This window comes from Protopterus annectens, chromosome 2.part2 (assembly GCF_019279795.1).
Source record: "Protopterus annectens isolate FY-2018-M chromosome 2.part2, PAN1.0, whole genome shotgun sequence".
NCBI classification, from domain to species: Eukaryota; Metazoa; Chordata; order Ceratodontiformes; family Protopteridae; genus Protopterus; species Protopterus annectens.
In genome coordinates, this window is record NC_056730.1 from 562,547,781 (window position 1) to 562,564,888 (window position 17,108).

The following is a 17,108-nucleotide window of genomic DNA, read 5'->3' on the forward strand; positions in this document are numbered from 1 at the left end:
CTAATCACACAAAACTAACCAATTCCCTTATTACAGTCCTCAGTCCCTCACCTCGAATACTAATAAAATAAAATGTCATGCAGTCGCAAATACACCACACACACTGCATAACCACCACTTATAATACAATAAAAGCAAGCATTCTGATAAAACCATTCACTCAGCTATATTTCCTACAATAGCTATATACAAACAACTCCAAAAATGTACACACTAAAAGTAAACACAGCACACATCCCTCGCAAAGTCAAAAACACACACCATACCTAACTTCCACATCAGCATACACCTTCTAAAAGCGCATACAACACCTCCATCTAGTGACCAATTAGTAAAACTACATATTTTAAAAAAATTAATACAAATTAAAACTACACCACATTTCTAACATACCTATAAGTACTAAAACATAACTACACGTTATAAAGTTCTACACTGCTTAAACTATATTATACCAAGCACCACCTAGCCCTTTTGATTACATCCCTTCAAAAACCTGCACGAGCCCTGTTAAACAGAAACACTACAAACTCAGACAGGAAAAACCACCCAAACAAGAGACACCATAGATAGAAAATAATAAAAAAAAAATATCTACTAATATAATTATTTCCTAACATTTCCTGAAAACTTAAAAAATAACATGTATTTAAATTAAAACAGAAATAAACAATAAACACAAACTGAAAGTGTGGACTAATTTATCTCACAAAAAGTGGAAGAATACAAAGAAAAGCAAACAAAAACCTAAATAACAACAATACAAAGATAATACAAAACAAACTAACACCATAGTATAATAGCAATAACCCACTTCTGGGTGTGGGTAATGCTGGATTTACCCACGGTTGTATTTGTTTGGTCCCTCGGGACCAAACCACGCCAACCGTGGGTAAATCCAGCATTACCCACACCCAGGCGTGGGTTATTGCTATAATCATTTCTGTTTGCTAGCATACATATATTAAGGGGGTTAAACTGTTCTTAGCTGAGAAACAAGAAAAAAATGGCATCCAAACTAAATGTAACATGAATGTTCAGGTTCTGGTATAGCTTGAGAAAAATGCTGACAAGGATAACTCCTTAAAAAAGGCATTGAGCTATATGCAACAGTGTCTGGTACAAAGTCAAGGAAAAATACTGATAAGAAATTCCTGAGACGCATGTGCAAGGAAGGAACAACTCCCTAGTGGGTTGGAGGCAAGGACGACTCACTTAACTGTCATTTAATTCACCTTGAAACAGAACACAGAGTAGGTTAACAGCCTGCATGACATCAGAGAAATTTGGAATTCCAAAGGTATTGAAACAGACTGTTCTCATGGATAGGATCCGAGTTGCAGAAGAAAAATTTGTATCAAAGGACAGTAAAATTAAAAGATGTTAGATCTGAGTACTGGAGATGGAAATTGTCATCTGTATTGTTTAAGAAGCGTAATCTGAAACGGTAAACCCTGCAAACTGTACAGTATTGTACCTGTCATCTGTTGCATTGACTAGTTATTTTAATAGTACTGCACAAAGTTTGAGGTTAATAGTCTGCAAAATTTATGTGCACTAACCAAACTTTGTTTTTATAAGACACTGAAGCAGCAGCATAGACATCTGCACTTAATCTTTCAGTGTACTAATTAGACTTTGATTTCAGCATGCAAAAGCAGCTCAGACCGTTATTTTTACTAGGCACCAACACAGAGCTGCATTCGGCAGCTTCACTAAGTACAAGACTGACATTTAAACAACTTTCCAGTGGCTAGCTTGCCTGTATTGGAGCACAGGGGGAGTGGTGCCTGGGCCTTGTATAAGTTCACTTCAGTAAAACGTCAGTAACTAACAATTCGGTACATGATTGAGTCCTGAATAGGAGCATTTCAGTTTCCAACAGTTTCCAGCAGTACAGTTCCTCAGATGTGTGAATCCAGAGTGAAAATGCTATGCAGGAAGTAAGCAGTGCCATAAATTCTCCAGATCGGTGAATTCTCAGATTAAAATCTGCAACTGCCAGCTTCGTTTCACCAGCTTTTCAAGTAACTACAAAAGTTTTCCAACCATCTATGGTGATCAGATTTGGCCAGCTGTATTTTGGTGGACTTTGGTAAGAAACTTTTTGTGTGTATGGATTACGTTTGACTGATGTCTTGAAGAAAAACATGTGTGGCATGATGGTAAATGTTTATTGTGCAAGTCATATAAAACTGCTTTGTTTGTGCAATGTCATAAAAGCATAGTTCAGACCGTTGTTAATAGTAAACAACCAAAAAAGGGTCATAAGTTTGCATTATTTCTAGATGTTAAACAGGTATGCCCTGTCACTACATGTGAAATGTTAATTTTAGAGTTACAACAGCAGTCAAGTCAGTTTTTGACAGAATCTGCTGTACATTTTGTTTAACCCTTTAGACAAAACTGGTATAAAGTCACTGCACAGTACAAAACAGTTAAGGACAGTGATGAGGTTCATGGTAAACTGACTAAAAAAATTTAATAAACTTCTAAAAGACAAGGCAGATTGAGTTCAGAAAGTTTAAACAACATATGCAAACCCTTTTTCAGAAGTGCATAAGAGCTTTAGAGTCAGCAGAACACAGTACTGAAAAATATCAGACAGCCTATGCAGAATTACAAGACAAAAAAAATCTGGTTAGTAAAGAGTTGAAGAGAAATTCCAAATCTTACCCAACAGTTTGTTATACTAATAAAAAATAATTTATGGCGTACTGTTCTACATTTAGAAAATAGTTCGCATACATAGCAGGATCTAATGTATCGAGAAATAATTCCCAGATGTTTTAAAACTTTCATTCAGTTAAAGCAAGATGCTTATCAGTTAAACAGTAATGTAAAACATTTGACGCTGTTCTCATAGCACACACGCAGGGGCAGCCTTTAATAGCTAAGCTGTTAAATAATTTCAAAATCACCATTTCAAATAACAGAACAGTTCTAGGGTATAGAAATCAGAGTAGTTAAAAGCAGTAAAGACATGAAGTCACAAGCAAGACATGCATGTATTTTCTTTGCATGTATTTTCTTTTCATCTAAAGTGCATCTGTTTAAAATGCACAAGAGCAAAAGGCAGACAACAGCAACTGTAAATAATGTAAATAGATCTGTTTTAAGCATGTTTTAGTTAAGTCGGTATCTCTTGGTTTTTTTTACAATTTTTTGTAATTGTATAATAGCACCAGAAATAGCAGAGACTTCAGCAAAAACAGTATTCAAAAGCAGTGTTACTAATATAAAGTTATACTGGGTAAATAATACTACAGGTAAAACCCAAGTGTAAAATTTATGCATAGTTATACAAATTACAAATGCTTTTTATAATTCTAAGCGTTTTACAACTGCTTTCTAATATCAAGTTGCAAGTGTATTAACAGATGACTGAAGGTAAAGAAAGTGGTGAAGAGTTTAAGAAATGTACTATGGTCTACAGAGTCTGGAATGCCCAGAAAGGGAAAAAAGTAAGAGATTTTGCTTTATGTGAGCTCACATCTTTCCAGGCTAGAATGGGTGATTACAAGGAATGTTGGGGAGATAAGATGCTACTAGTACTAAAATTTACAAGGTCAAAAACAAGACTGGTTGCCAGGCCAGGTGGCTTGCGTTTTTCTAAAACATTATTGTTACTAAAACATAATTGTTAAATGTTCACATGCAGCACTAAGCAAAAAGTACGAGAGTCTGCAGAAACACTGTTTGGTAATTGTAGTAAAACGTCACAATTGTGCTTGCATGTCATTAAAAATCTATTTGCAGGTAAACGCTAAAAATAAAAAAAACTTCAGTTACACCGTGTACAGTCAGTAAATGGGCCATGGTATGCAGTTCAAATAAATGATACTGGTCCCTTGCCAACAACAAACGGAGAGGGTACAGATACCTACTAGTAGTAGTGAATGTCTTTTCAAAATGTGTAGAGGCAATTCCTACTAAAACTACGACAGTAAAGGTAACAGCAGAAAGAAAATCTTTCCTTAGACCAGACTGTCAAAGTCTAGGTAACAGTCAGAGGTCAGGCATACATTCAACTCTCACAGCATGAAGCAAGTACTACAGGAGGAAAAGGCACTTTTTCAATTTTACACTGACTAAGTAAACAATACTGCAAAAGGAACTACAATAAAAGTACAAGAGAAAAACATACTGGTTTGGATTAATAACTCAGTAATTATTAAAAGACATGCTTGTCTTTTTGTTGATGATAATCGCACAGCCAAGGTTGATCAAGTAATCAGGATGCCATGAACATGTACGGTAGTAAAGCAAAACTACCAGAAAACAGTAATGCATTTTAATGTTTTAGTAAATATTTAATTAGCAGGCTTCAGTTTAATATTAATGTCACTAAATTTGTAAATTAGATTGTGTACATTACATTGTATATACAAAAGCAAAAATATTTTGTGCAAGAAAAACTGTTAGTAAATATGTTTGGCACATGCTGTACAACAAATGGTTTAATATGGAAACAGCATTCTTCAGTGTATAAACCACGTATTCTATCTTTGTACATAAAAAATGTTGCTGTCAGGTTTTAAACTGTTTACAGAAATTGCTCCTCAATTCATTTGTATAACACGTGTTCAAAAAGAAACCAAGGCTGCAGTGCCTTTGCAGTAATATTCACAAGCATTGTCAATAAATCACTGTATAAAACATCACTGTATAGAGTCATAATGAGCAATTGCAAAATACAGCTCATAAATAGTAAAACATTTTTACAGACTGGTCTTCAAAAGAAAAGTTGTTAAATTGGATAATTCATCCAGTTCTAGTAGCAATGCTTGTTATCATTGTGTTAATATGAAATTGTGTGTTAACTTATTGTAGCAAAAGAAAACTAAAGGTTTTGTTTCCCAATGTGTTTTTAGTAAGCAGTAGTAATGAAAATTATGATTTAACCAAAGATAATATACCGATGTAAACTGTTTTGTATATTTAAAACAAAAAAGGGAAAACTGTTAGATATATATTTAGGATTTATAAATGCATGTACACTTCTGTTTGCTAGTTAGATGCATATATACTTCTGTTTGCTATACTATATGTAAAAAAATATAGTCAGATGCATAAACATTTCTGTTAGCTAGCATACACATTTTATAGGGTTAAACTGTTCTTAACTGAGAAACAAGAAAGAAATGGCATCCAAACTAAATGTAACATGAATGTTCAGGTTCTGGTACAGTTTGAGAAAAACGCTGATAAGAATAACTCCTTAAAAGGCATTCAGCTGTATGTAACAGTGTCTGGTACAAAGTCAAGGAAAAATACTGATAAATTCCAGAGATGCAGGTGCAAGAAAGGAAGAAATCCCTACCAGGTTGGAGACTCACTTAACTGTCGCGTAATTTACCTTGAAACAGAACACAGAGTAGCATAACAGACTGCATGACATCAGAGAAATTTGGAATCCCAAAGGTATTAACAGACTGTTCTCATGGACAGGATCTGAGTTGCAGAATAAAAAAGTCTTTACAAGAACAGTAAAATTTAAAGATGTTAGATCTGATTTTGTATTAGATCTTGAATATTGGAGATGGAAATTATCATCTTCATTGTTTAAAAAATGTAATCTGAAAGAGTAAACCCTGTAAACTGTACAGTATTGTACATGTTGTCTGTTGCATAGACAAGTTATTTTAATAGTATTGCGCAAAGTTTAACAGGTTGATAGTCTGCAAAGTTTATGTGCACTAACTAGACTTTGCTTTTACAAGGCACTGAAGCAGCAGCATAGAAATTTGACAAACATCTGCACTTAATCTTTCAGTGTACTAATTAGACTTTGGTTTTAGCACGCAAAAGCTGCTCAGACCTTTATTTTTACTAGGCACAAACACAGAGCTGCATTCCGCAGCTTCAGTAAGTACAAGACTGACATTTACATAACTTTTCACTGTCAGTTATCAAAAATGGTTATTTTATGGTATGGAAGTCCCTTCCTCCATTCTCAGTCCTTCCTTAGCCTCCTCCTTGTTAGCTCCCACATTTTCCTTTAGTTCTTCTGGATTTGATTTTACAGATAACTATCCACCCTATCACCTAGTCTCAGCAGGGAACAGGTTTTAATTCCAGGATGTTTGTGTCCAATGAAGGAGGAGCTGTGAGGCCCCATTCTAGGCCTGTCCTTTCTCAATACTTATCAAGGTTCCCTCTTTCAGGATGTTGTCTCTTCAGACACTTTTCCACTGTCGCTTTCGCAAGCTTTTCTAGTATCCCTGGATTTGAAGGATTCTTACTCCACGTTGCAAATCACCTTGTTTTTTCTTTTCTCTGTTTCTTCCTGTCATTATCCACATTCCTAATCACCCTCTTTTCAGGAAGTTGTTTTCTTTTCTCTGTTACTTCTCTCATTAACCATATTTTGCTTTGCCTTTTGTTTTTTTACAGCTGCAAGGGTCTTTACCAAATGTCTGGCCCCTGTAGTAGCCTTCTGCAGACTTCAGGGAATTCAACTATTCCCTTACTTTGATGACTTTTTGATTCAAGCTCCCTCTTTGCAGCCTCTACTTTAGCAACTACACTTCCTTATGCTTCTTTTTATTCAACGTGGTATACAGCATTGATCTCAAAAAGTCTTTATTGTCTCCCTCTTAGGCCAAGTGTTCCTGTGTTGCAGGATTCAGACCATTCCAATGTTGTCTCACCTCCTGCTTGCCAAGGTCTTCTTTTACTGCTTATTTCCAGTCGTTCCTGCAATGGAATTTCTTTGAGCTCCAGTGTACATCCACTATTCCCATAATTCCCATTGTCAAACTGCACATGAGGAAATTTCATTGGTATGTCAAGACTGGCTCCAGAACTGCCATCCTCTGGAGTATCTGGTTCCTCCATTGTCTTGTCTTAAGCTCGAGTTTTGTTAGTGACTGCAAACTAGAAGCCATAGTCAAGTCCCCAAATGATGTGGACATCCTACAGAAGGGCCTCGCTGAGACAGATGCCTGGTGTCAGAGCCATGGCCTCAAGCTCAATGCCAAAAAGTGCAGTGTCATCCCCTTTGGTAAAAACTCTGTACCCATGAACTACCACATAGGCAGCAATCTACTTAACACCGAATGCGTGATAAGAGACCTTGGTACCCAGATGGACAGTAGTCTCTCCTTTGCTAGTCACATTGCCACAGTAGTCATGAAGTCCTTCTACGTGGCACACCTCATCATAAAAGGGTTCTCATCCAGGAAAAGAGGTCATTGTTCTCCTCTACTCGACACTCATTAGACCCATTATAGAGTACAACGCCCCTTTTGGAATGTACCTCACAAGACATCTGCAGCAGCTGGAAAGGCCACAGAAGTACCTCACAAAGAGGATTACTGGACTCAAACAAATGCCCTACACTGACCGCCTCAAAAATCTTCAGCTTTACTCCGTAGCACATCGCCTACTCCGAGGTGATCTCTGCTTAACATATAAAGCTATGTCAAACCCAGAGCTGTTGGACATGCTGCACGTAAAGAAATCCCAATCCCTCCAAGCAACACGCTCTAGGGACCTAAACCTTGTCACCACAATAAACAGGACATGCTGGTGGGATAGATTCCTGTCCCAGAGACTTCCCATACTCTGGAACAGGCTACTCATCTATGTTGAGCAAAGTTCTTCATTAGCACTCTTCAAGAAAAATCTTGATGAGTGGATGGGAAATAGGAAATACACTCCGGGGATCACTTCTGTGTCTCTGCTCGACAGTGGCACAGGAAAATAACTTTCTTTGGTGGCGTAAGCCAGGGAACCTTGTTGGCTAGGCTTACGTAGGCCCTTGGGCCGATAGCCTAGTACCTACCTATGAACCTATGGTGGATTCATCAGATTTCCACAAATCCGGGTCTGTCTTTTCATGTTCCTCTCCCTACTAAGGAGCTGTACAGAGATGCTTCCAGTCAAGGTGGGAGTCTCCACCAGCAGCCTCGAATTCCATGGTCTTTGGTCCATCAACAAATGGCAGACTGTATTAACATCAAGTAGATGAGGACTTTATTTTGTAGCACTTTAGGCATTTCACTGCCTTTGGGTTCTGGGTCCTGTATAGGTTTTTACAGACAATACCGCAGTCATGTGGTACATCAGCCAACAAGAGGGCACAAAAACCTTTCCTCCTTTGCAGGCTGGCACTTTGAGGTTATGATTTTGCATTCTGCTATCACTTGGTTCTTCAGGCAGTTTACATACTTTCTCAGCATAGTTTTGTCAGCCATTTCTGCTTGTCTGCCCTCAGTCCACTTCTGGCTTATTGTTTTGAAGTCAGACAATTTCTGAAAGGCATCCTTTATATGCAGCTTCCAAGAAAGCCTATTCTTCCTCCTTGGGACTTTAGTTTTGTTCCTGAGCAATTGACTCAGTCCCCTTTTGAACATGCAGTTTTTTCTTCCATATAACATTGTACTTGGAAGACTGTATTCTTTGCTGGTTTTACTTCTGCTTAGAAGGTCTCTGTTCCTCCTACACTTAGCAGTTCACCCTTTTTTTTTTTTTTTTCTCAAGGATGGGGTGTCTCTGTACCGATACTTCTTTTATGCCCAAAGTAGTTAATGATTTGTCTTTGAAACAGTCCATTCATCATCTTTCTGTTTTCCCTTTTCCACAGAATAGTAGTGAGAGGGTTCTTCACAGTTTGTATTTACATAAACAGCTCGTATATTACCTAGATAGAAGAAAACATATTGGGAAGACACTGCAGCTTTTTTGTTTCTTTCCATGCCTGGAAATGGGGTTTGGTGGTATTTAAACACACTGTTTCATCCTGGATTTCTAAAGAGATTTCTTTTTGCTATTCTTTCCCTGGAAAGCATCTTTCTACTTCTGTTCTTGCTCATTCTACCATGGTAGTGGCCTCTTGTGCATTTTCAAGGGCCTGAATAGTAGATCTATCTTGGAAGCTGCTACTTGGTCTTCTGTTCTCAAATTCACCAAACATTGAGTTGGCTGTAAAAAGCTAAACAAACCAAAAAAAATAAAAAAAGCTGGCAGGCAGAGTCCCAAGAAGCATCAAACATCAAAATGGTATTAAAAACAAAGGTTTAATGTTGAATAAAAAAACAAATGAATGCGTGAGAGCTTTCGTTAAACTAGTGTTAACTTAATCAGACAAAGTTAAAATGCGGGGGACACATATAAATACATATAAAATTAATCTGATTGGACAAAAGGGAGACTAGCTGAGTAATTAGTAAAGTGAGAAACCTCTAACCTCTTGGTGATTGAGTTGCAACTAGAACTGTGATATCTTAAAACAGTTGGAAGTGGCAATTTTTATAAATGTGTTAATATGTACATACATCAGATACCTGTCAAATCTTCGAACGCTCAAAAATTCGAACGTTACATGGTCGAAAATAAATGTTCACAATTTTGAGTGCTTGAAGGTAGACTTTCAACGACACCGTATGGTGCAGATAGGGAGAATTTCCCTTTTCTGCACTGAAGTTCGGTCTCTGTTTGTAAGACTGTGGAGATGACTTTGATTAACTTATTGCAGCACATTTAACTGTGCAGTACATAGTGGCAGATGCAGTTACAAATGGTCATCTAAAGACCTTTTTGAAACATTCAAGTTATTTTGCACACTTCTGTTGTGAGCTTGCAGAAGAGCTGGTTAGACATTTTCCTTGCTGCCATCCATAGGAGTGACCTTCTGTTTGATGTGTTTTCTAGTACAAATTTATTTACTTCAGGTTATTCTTTGTCTGCTGCAAGATTGGGACCATATGTTTGCTTTTAATGGTTGTAACTTTTAAATGTTCTGTATTGGGTAACTGCATCTGTAGTGCAATAGTAGTTGCTTTTTCTGTCCTTTATCAAATATATATTTTTTTGTTTATTTACTAGAATATTTATTAATATTTTAATGCATTGAAATTTTTATTGAAGGTACTCGTTTACCCTGGGACAATTACTGGCTGATAGAATCCTTATCAGACTCTACCATCTACATGGCCTATTACACAGTTGCACATCTTTTGCAGGGGGGAACTGTCAGTGGGCAAGGACCAAATCAGCTTAATATTCGGTAAGATTATACTGATATTGTAAATTGTTTATAATGACTAATAAAGCACTATGTATTCCTTATTATTTAAGGCACTGTGCAGCTTGAGACAGTCTGTCAGTTGCTAAATTTTGTAGAACATTCTGGTAATGTTGTAAATGGTCGTCGTCAGGAGCCTCCCACCCCACAAATTAGCACATCATCTCATTGATTGTTAACTTGAACTCTACTTATTAAAGTGAGTACGTGTTTATTTTCTCTGGTGATTGAATGTTTATTACTTTGCAACCTAGAAGAAGGTGCTTCCAGCCATGCCTGCTTTTCAGTTTAAAATTCATTCTTTACTTTTTTTATACTAATGCTACCAAGCAGTTCTGAAATTGTCTTTGCACGCTCATAAAGCAAATGGAGATTGCCACAAGTTGCATGTTGCTACTTTTATGTACATCATGAAGTTCAGACCATAATGTGCCTGTAGTGCAGTTTGATTACCAGTTTTCTGCCAGAGTCTGGTCCTTGAGGTTTGGACTGTAAATTGTCTGGAGTCATTTGAACACTTTTGGCATGAGGAAAAAGATAATCCAATATTTTTCTTTTTGTAATGGTAAGGCAACAGATCTTTAATATTCATTAAATAAAACTAACACACAACACACTATAAAAATAAAAAAAATGAAGTCAAGGTTACCTGATGTGTAGAAAATAAAAAGCTTTAATCCACTAAGCACTTTTGTCCCCTTACGGAGCTGGGACTTTAATCAGAGTTAAAAAAACAGCAGGCTGCACAGGTTCAACCAGTCATTACAAATTCTTTAAATGTAGGAACTGAATTTGATTTCTATTTTTTTGTGTGTGATAACTTTTCTAGTGACTGCCAAGAGACTGCAGAACATTTTTTTTTGGCTTTTACAGATAAAGCAAGTAGAACATTCATTAGTGTAATTGATCTAGCTAAAGGGCAGTTATCAGACCATAACCCCCTTAAAAACATTCTTCCTAATACATATTTAATTTTTCACAAGCCATAAATGTGTCCAGTAAGCTTTTACATAAACTATAGGGAGGAACAAAAATTCTGTGTATACATTTCCACATAAAAACTTTCCAGTATAAACTTGACGTTTGACTAACTGATTTAAGTAAAAAAAAGTTTTATTCTTGCCCTCTGTTGAGTCACTCAGTCCACTACTCTCTAAAAAGTTCCAGAATTTTGCTTCAAATTTATTTGTAACTAACTTGTATAACTTGGACAAGCTTCCTTTGTAGGTCAGTTTACCTTCAATGGTAGCATTCATGTTTGTCTTTTCGGCTTTTCCCGGTTAGGGGTCGCCACAGTGGAACTCCGGTCTGCTAATAATTGGCAGTCGATTTTTAATGGTGCCGAGTTGCCAGCCTGATGCCCAACCTTCAGCGAAGGCACGCCCATTCACGTATGTCTTTCGCAGGCCACCCGACCGCGGGGAGGACATGCAGACTCCACACAGAAGGCACTCCTGCCGAGAATCGAACAGGAGAACCTCTTGCTGTGAGGCAACAATGCTACCGCTGTACCACCGCGGCTTACACCAATGATAGCATTCATATATTCATCTAATGAAGGAACAGTGTTCTTTTCGTCACTCTACAAATTCATTTAATTTCTTATTGCTGGATGAATCTGCTAACCAGTTAATATTATTCAACTTAGTCTTTTAAGTATTCTAGTGACTTAGCTTTTCCTTTTCCAAAGCGATCAGACCATAATACTAAACCATTCCTTTTTAGTAAATTCATTTTAACATTGATGCTCTTAGTGTTTCACTGTTGAGGTCATCACACTAGGGTTATCCTGCCAGGGGGAGCCCTCAGTTGGCCTGAATACAAGAGGCTTAGCATTTGTGTGTTGGTTGCTGTCACTCCGGGACTGACGTCAGGTCGTTAGTGGTATAAAATCAGGCAGCCAACGCCATTACATTGGTCTTTCTTGCCGAGGAGCCCGAAACAGAAGCAGTTTGCATGCGTGGTTTTTCACCAGCCTTCATTGACCTTTGGAGCTCTTGGATTTTCTTTTTTCTAGTAGTTTGTTCCTGGTTTCATGCTTTTTGAGTTGCAGATCCTTTTTTCTTGCTCTAACCAGTGTCAGAAAAAGTTAACAATTGTCTCGCCTGTGGAAAGCAAATACCACACCGAGACTTCCATTCTTACTGCATCATCTGTTTAGGCCCAGACCACAACGTCCCTCGCTGTTGCTTCTGTGCTTTGTTCAACGCCAGAACTATACATTGTTGGGCCCTTATTGTAGCTAGATATTTTCGCTGTCAGTCTTCGAATTCCAATATGGATTCAGTAAGCCATCCGACTACCGATCTTCCTTAAAAACGTAAGGATAAACACAGAGAGAGACTGCAACAGTCCAAAACCGTCACTGATGCTTGCGTTAAGCTAGTCGTCAGTTCCCCAGTCCTCAGTGAGGTGCTTTCGCAGCCCCTGATGCCCGCTTCTGTGGATTCACAGGCCGCTACTGAGACCTTTTCGGAGTCTGGTATGTCGCAAGGCTCTTCTTCGACTAAGGATCCTGCGGATTTCTCTTCCTTGGATGGGTCTGGAGCCGCTGAGCAGTAATTGCCTTCCGAGGAAGTTCTTCGCACTACCGATACTCGACACAAACCGATGACTTCTTTCGCATCTTCAGTTTTTTCTAAAACTACCAAGTTTCTAAGGCCCAGGGTACGAACTACGCCCAAAAAAACGACAACCCAAGCTCAAGCACCTGCTTCTATGCCTCAATCTCAAATGCTTAAAATGGCGGAAGACCTTATTATGCTTATTAGGGGAAGCCGGGCTACCCCTTCCAAAAGAAAAAGAGACTTGTCCCCAGTAGTTTTATCTGAACAGAAGTCCGATGACTCTGATGCTTCTGAATATGAAGACATGCAACCCTTTTCTGCTTATGAGGATTCTGATGTAGAGGAATCCATTCCTTCTTCCTCTCCACCTGAGGATTTTTCATTTGGTGAAATCCTACATACTTTAAGGGAGTATTTCCAATGGGAATGTGAGGACTATCCTCAGTCAAAAAAGAGACTCGTGGAATTCTTAGATTCACCACAGCACATACCTTTAGCCATTCCTCCTGTCCCGGATGTTGTGAATGATGTTTTTCTGGAATCCAGTTTAATTCCTGACACCCTTCCTCCTGCTTCCAGAAAACTTGACTGTACCGGACTCAAATTCCTTTTCAAAAATCCTACTGCTGACTCAGAGGTCATCTCCCAAGGACATAAAGGTATTAAAGCAACCTCAGCTAAGAATCCCACCCCTCAGACAGGGATTCCCGAGCTTTAGACAGATGGGGTAAAAAAGTAGACACCTCTGCAACACTTGCTATTAGAGCACTAAATTGTCAGTTCCACATGCTGAAATAGCAGCATACCATGGAACTCCTCAAACAAAAAATATCTTCCTTTCCTGCTTGTGAAGAAAATAATTACAAGAGCTTATTAATTCTGCAAGCCAAGTTACTAAGCACACCTTGCAGTCTGGCTTTGACGCCCTAGAAGCATCTTGCAGGGCAGAAGTCACTGGTTCTGTCATTAGAAGGTATGCTTAGCTTAAGGACCAGACCTTGCCAGACCATGTCAAATCAAAATTATTGAACAAAGGCAATTTGTTTGGCACCAAGGCAGAAGAGGTCTTAAAAAAGATGGAATAAAAAGCTAAATCTGTGCAGACAGACTTTTTACAAGTCCAGCCTCCGAGGTTCAGTAGGCATTGCCCTTCCAAGCACTGGTCCTTTCTGTCCATCTCCAGGCCAGCTCAGCCCAGACCCAGGGGAAGCAGACCCCCCCCCCCAGACAGTAGTCCCAAGGAATGCAGAGATCTAAGCAATGGAGTTCCTCCTCTTCAAAAACAGGGAGTGCTAAGCCACCCCCTTATGGTAAGAACTCACAATGACTTTACACCTCCACCCCTTACTTCTGCCCACCTGCTTGTGCCCCTAGGAGGGAAAACTCTCCTTTCAGGCAAACAACTGGGCCTCTATTACCAACGACTGATGGGTCCTCAACATAGTGTCCCAGGGATACAGCTTTTATTTTCACACTCTGTTAACCCCAAAGGAGTTCCCAGATCTTCCTCCAAACCAGTGGGCAGAGGCCAAAAAGCAAGTTCTTTCTCTGCTCTCTATGAGGGCAATACATGCATTCCGGTTCCTGCAGACCAGATAGGCCAAGGTTTCTATTCCAGACTCTTCCTGGTACCCAAAAAAGAGGGCACCTGGCACCCAATCCTTGATCTATCCATTCTAAACACCTTTCTGGTAATACCAAAATTCAAAAAAATGCTCACCCTCCAGCAACTTCTTCGTATGATTTCTAAGGATGCTTGGTTAGCCACCCTAGACCTAAAAGAGGCCTACCTACACATCCCAATCAGGGAATCTTGCAGGAAATGTCTACGTTTCAGGGCAGGATCTATGCACTTTCAGATGTTCATCGTGTTTCACTGTTCGTTATTACTGTAGGGTTCTTTCTGCTGGCAGGCAGCCCTCGGTCGGCCGGAATCCCAAAGTCTGGGTCCGGCGTCAGCTGTTCAGTCATGCTCCCTGATGTCAGAGCGCCAGGAGTACAAAGCTGCCAGCCGATGCCATGTTCTCCAGTCTTTCTTGCCGTGCGGTGGAAGCAGTTCGCAAGTGCCAGTCGGCTGACTCCTGATATTTTTTCGTGCTTCAGTCCGAAGACTTACTTCTTTTTCTCAAAGCTAAGTACCCCGTCGGGGAAACTTTTTCTTGCTTCAGTCCGATGTCAGAAAAAGTTAATTGTATTTCTTGTGGGAAGCAAATACCTCATAAGGATTTCCACTCTTACTGTAGTCCTTGTTTAGGCCTTGACCACAACGTAGCTAGTTGTCGGTTTTGTGCTAGATTTAACCAACGTACTATTAAGCAGAGGTACGATTTTGCTTTTCACTACTTTGGCAGGCGATTTAATTATAAAATGTCGTTGGACACGCTTCCGACTACCGGAGTTCACAAATGACGCAAGGATAAGGACAGGCCTCCGAGGTCTAAATCAGACGACTGTTTACAAGCAGAGCCAGCTACAGGTTCGGTCGTCGTCAGTGAGGCTCTTTTACAGCCCCTGTCGTCGGCCATTTCAGAACTGATTGCCGAAACGGACTCCCACGAGGAGCCAACTAGGCCTTTGAGTACTCCAGCTGCAGGACCTTTGGACAATGCTCCCTCGGATGGGTCCGGAGCCGCTGTGCAGGTACTGGCTTCCGAGGGGGTTTTCAGGCCTACACAGCTTCTGATAAAGGCAAAGCCAAAGACAAAGGCGAAGACTCCTTCTAAATCAAAGACACCAGCCCAGGCCTCTTCTGATCTGGGACCCAAATCTCAGAAACAGCTGCTTAAAATGACGGAGGACTTACTAACCATGATTAGGGGTTCACATCCCCCTCCAGACAAAAGGCCAAGGCAAGAATTGGATTATGAATCCTCTGATCAGGCATCTATTTCTTCAGTGTCTTCCTCTGAACAGGAATATACTTTCCCTCCTTATGAGGATTCTGATGCTGAGGAATCCATTCCATCAGCTTCTCCCCCTAAGGATTTTTCTTTTGGGGAAACTTTGCATATCATGAGGGAATATTTTCAATGGGAAGGACAGGAGTACTCTGAATCTAAGAGAAGGCTTAGGGATTTCCTTCTTCTGCCCCAACATAGACCCCTGGCTATTCCTCCTATTTTGGATATTGTGGATGATGCCTTTTCTGAGACTAATTTAACTCCTGACTCCTTTCCTCCAGCCCCTGCTAAGCCTGACAGATATTACAGGGTCCCTGACTCCCACCAGTTCCTTTACAAAAATCCTGCTGCTGATCCAGAAACCATTTCTCAGGGTCCTAAGGGTGTTAAGGCCGCCTCTGCTAAAAACCCTATTCCGACAGATAAGGATTCTAGAGCTTTGGAGAGATGGGGCAAAAAAGTGTACACTTCTGCTACTTTATCTATTAGGGCTTTAAATTGTCAATTTCATATGCTAAAATATCAGCAGTTCCTGCTGTCTGTTATGAAACAAAAGCTAGGTACCATTTCTGCATGTGCAGATAATAAGGAATTACACAATGTGATGCATGCTACTGAGCAAGTGGGGAAGCATGGCTTACACTGTGGTTTTGATGCCTTGGAGGCTTCATGCAGGGCAGCTGCCACTGGCACAGTCATTAGAAGGCATGCTTGGTTAAAGGAACAAAACTTACCTGATCAAGTGAAAGCAAAGTTACTGGATGCTCCTGTTCAGCATAATGTTTTGTTTGGGTCTAAGGCTGAAGAGGTGATTAAGAAAATGGAGGATAAGGCAAAATCCATGCAAATGGTGAAGGATTTCTTACAAGTTCAGCCCCCAAGATTTAGCAGAAATTGGCCAACTAAAAATTGGTCCTTTCCCAGCTCGGACAGGCCTCAGAGGGGTAGATATAGGTGCTCCAGAGGGAGGGCCCAAGCACAGACCTCTTACAGACCTAGACAGTGGAGTGCTTCCACCCCCAGGGGTGGAGAGGACAGACCTCAATCTTATAGAAAACAGGCTCAATGACTCCCCTTGCATGGCTCCAGGAACATCTCTCCTGGAAGCCCCTCTAGGAGGAAAACTCTCTCTTTTTCAACAAAATTGGACTTGCATAACCCAAGACAAGTGGGTTCTGGATATAGTTTCAAGAGGTTACAAATTCCACTTTCATACCTTGCCAAGACCAAACGGATGGCCAGACCTACCAATACACCAGTGGGCAGAGGCATTAAACTAGGTGGGATCCCTCATGGCTATGAGGGCCATAGAACTGGTTCCACAATCAGAGACTGGGCAAGGCTTTTACTCAAGGCTCTTTCTAGTTCCCAGAAAACAAAATTCATGGAGACCCATCCTGGATCTGTCAGTCTTAAATACTTTCCTGGAGATACCAAAGTTCAAGATGCTTACTCTGCAGCAGCTCCTGCCAATGTTGAGCAAAAATGCATGGATGGTGACATTGGATTTAAAAAAGGCTTACCTACACATCCCTATCAGACAGGAGTGCAGAAAATACCTCAGGTTCAAGGCCGGCTCGAAACATTACCAATTCTCTGCGCTGCCCTTTG

General features: G+C 39.9%; 1 protein-coding gene across 1 annotated transcript in view; it reads left to right on the plus strand.

Annotated features, from left to right (window-relative positions):
* The window catches only part of LARS1 (leucyl-tRNA synthetase 1), a 1,303,086-nt gene that overhangs the window by 525,983 nt on the left and 759,995 nt on the right, over nucleotides 1-17,108 (plus strand). Inside the window, exon 19 of the mRNA XM_044064023.1 lies at nucleotides 9,874-10,012. Coding sequence (XP_043919958.1) covers nucleotides 9,874-10,012 — 139 coding nt within the window. The remainder of the gene's footprint in view (nucleotides 1-9,873; nucleotides 10,013-17,108) is intronic.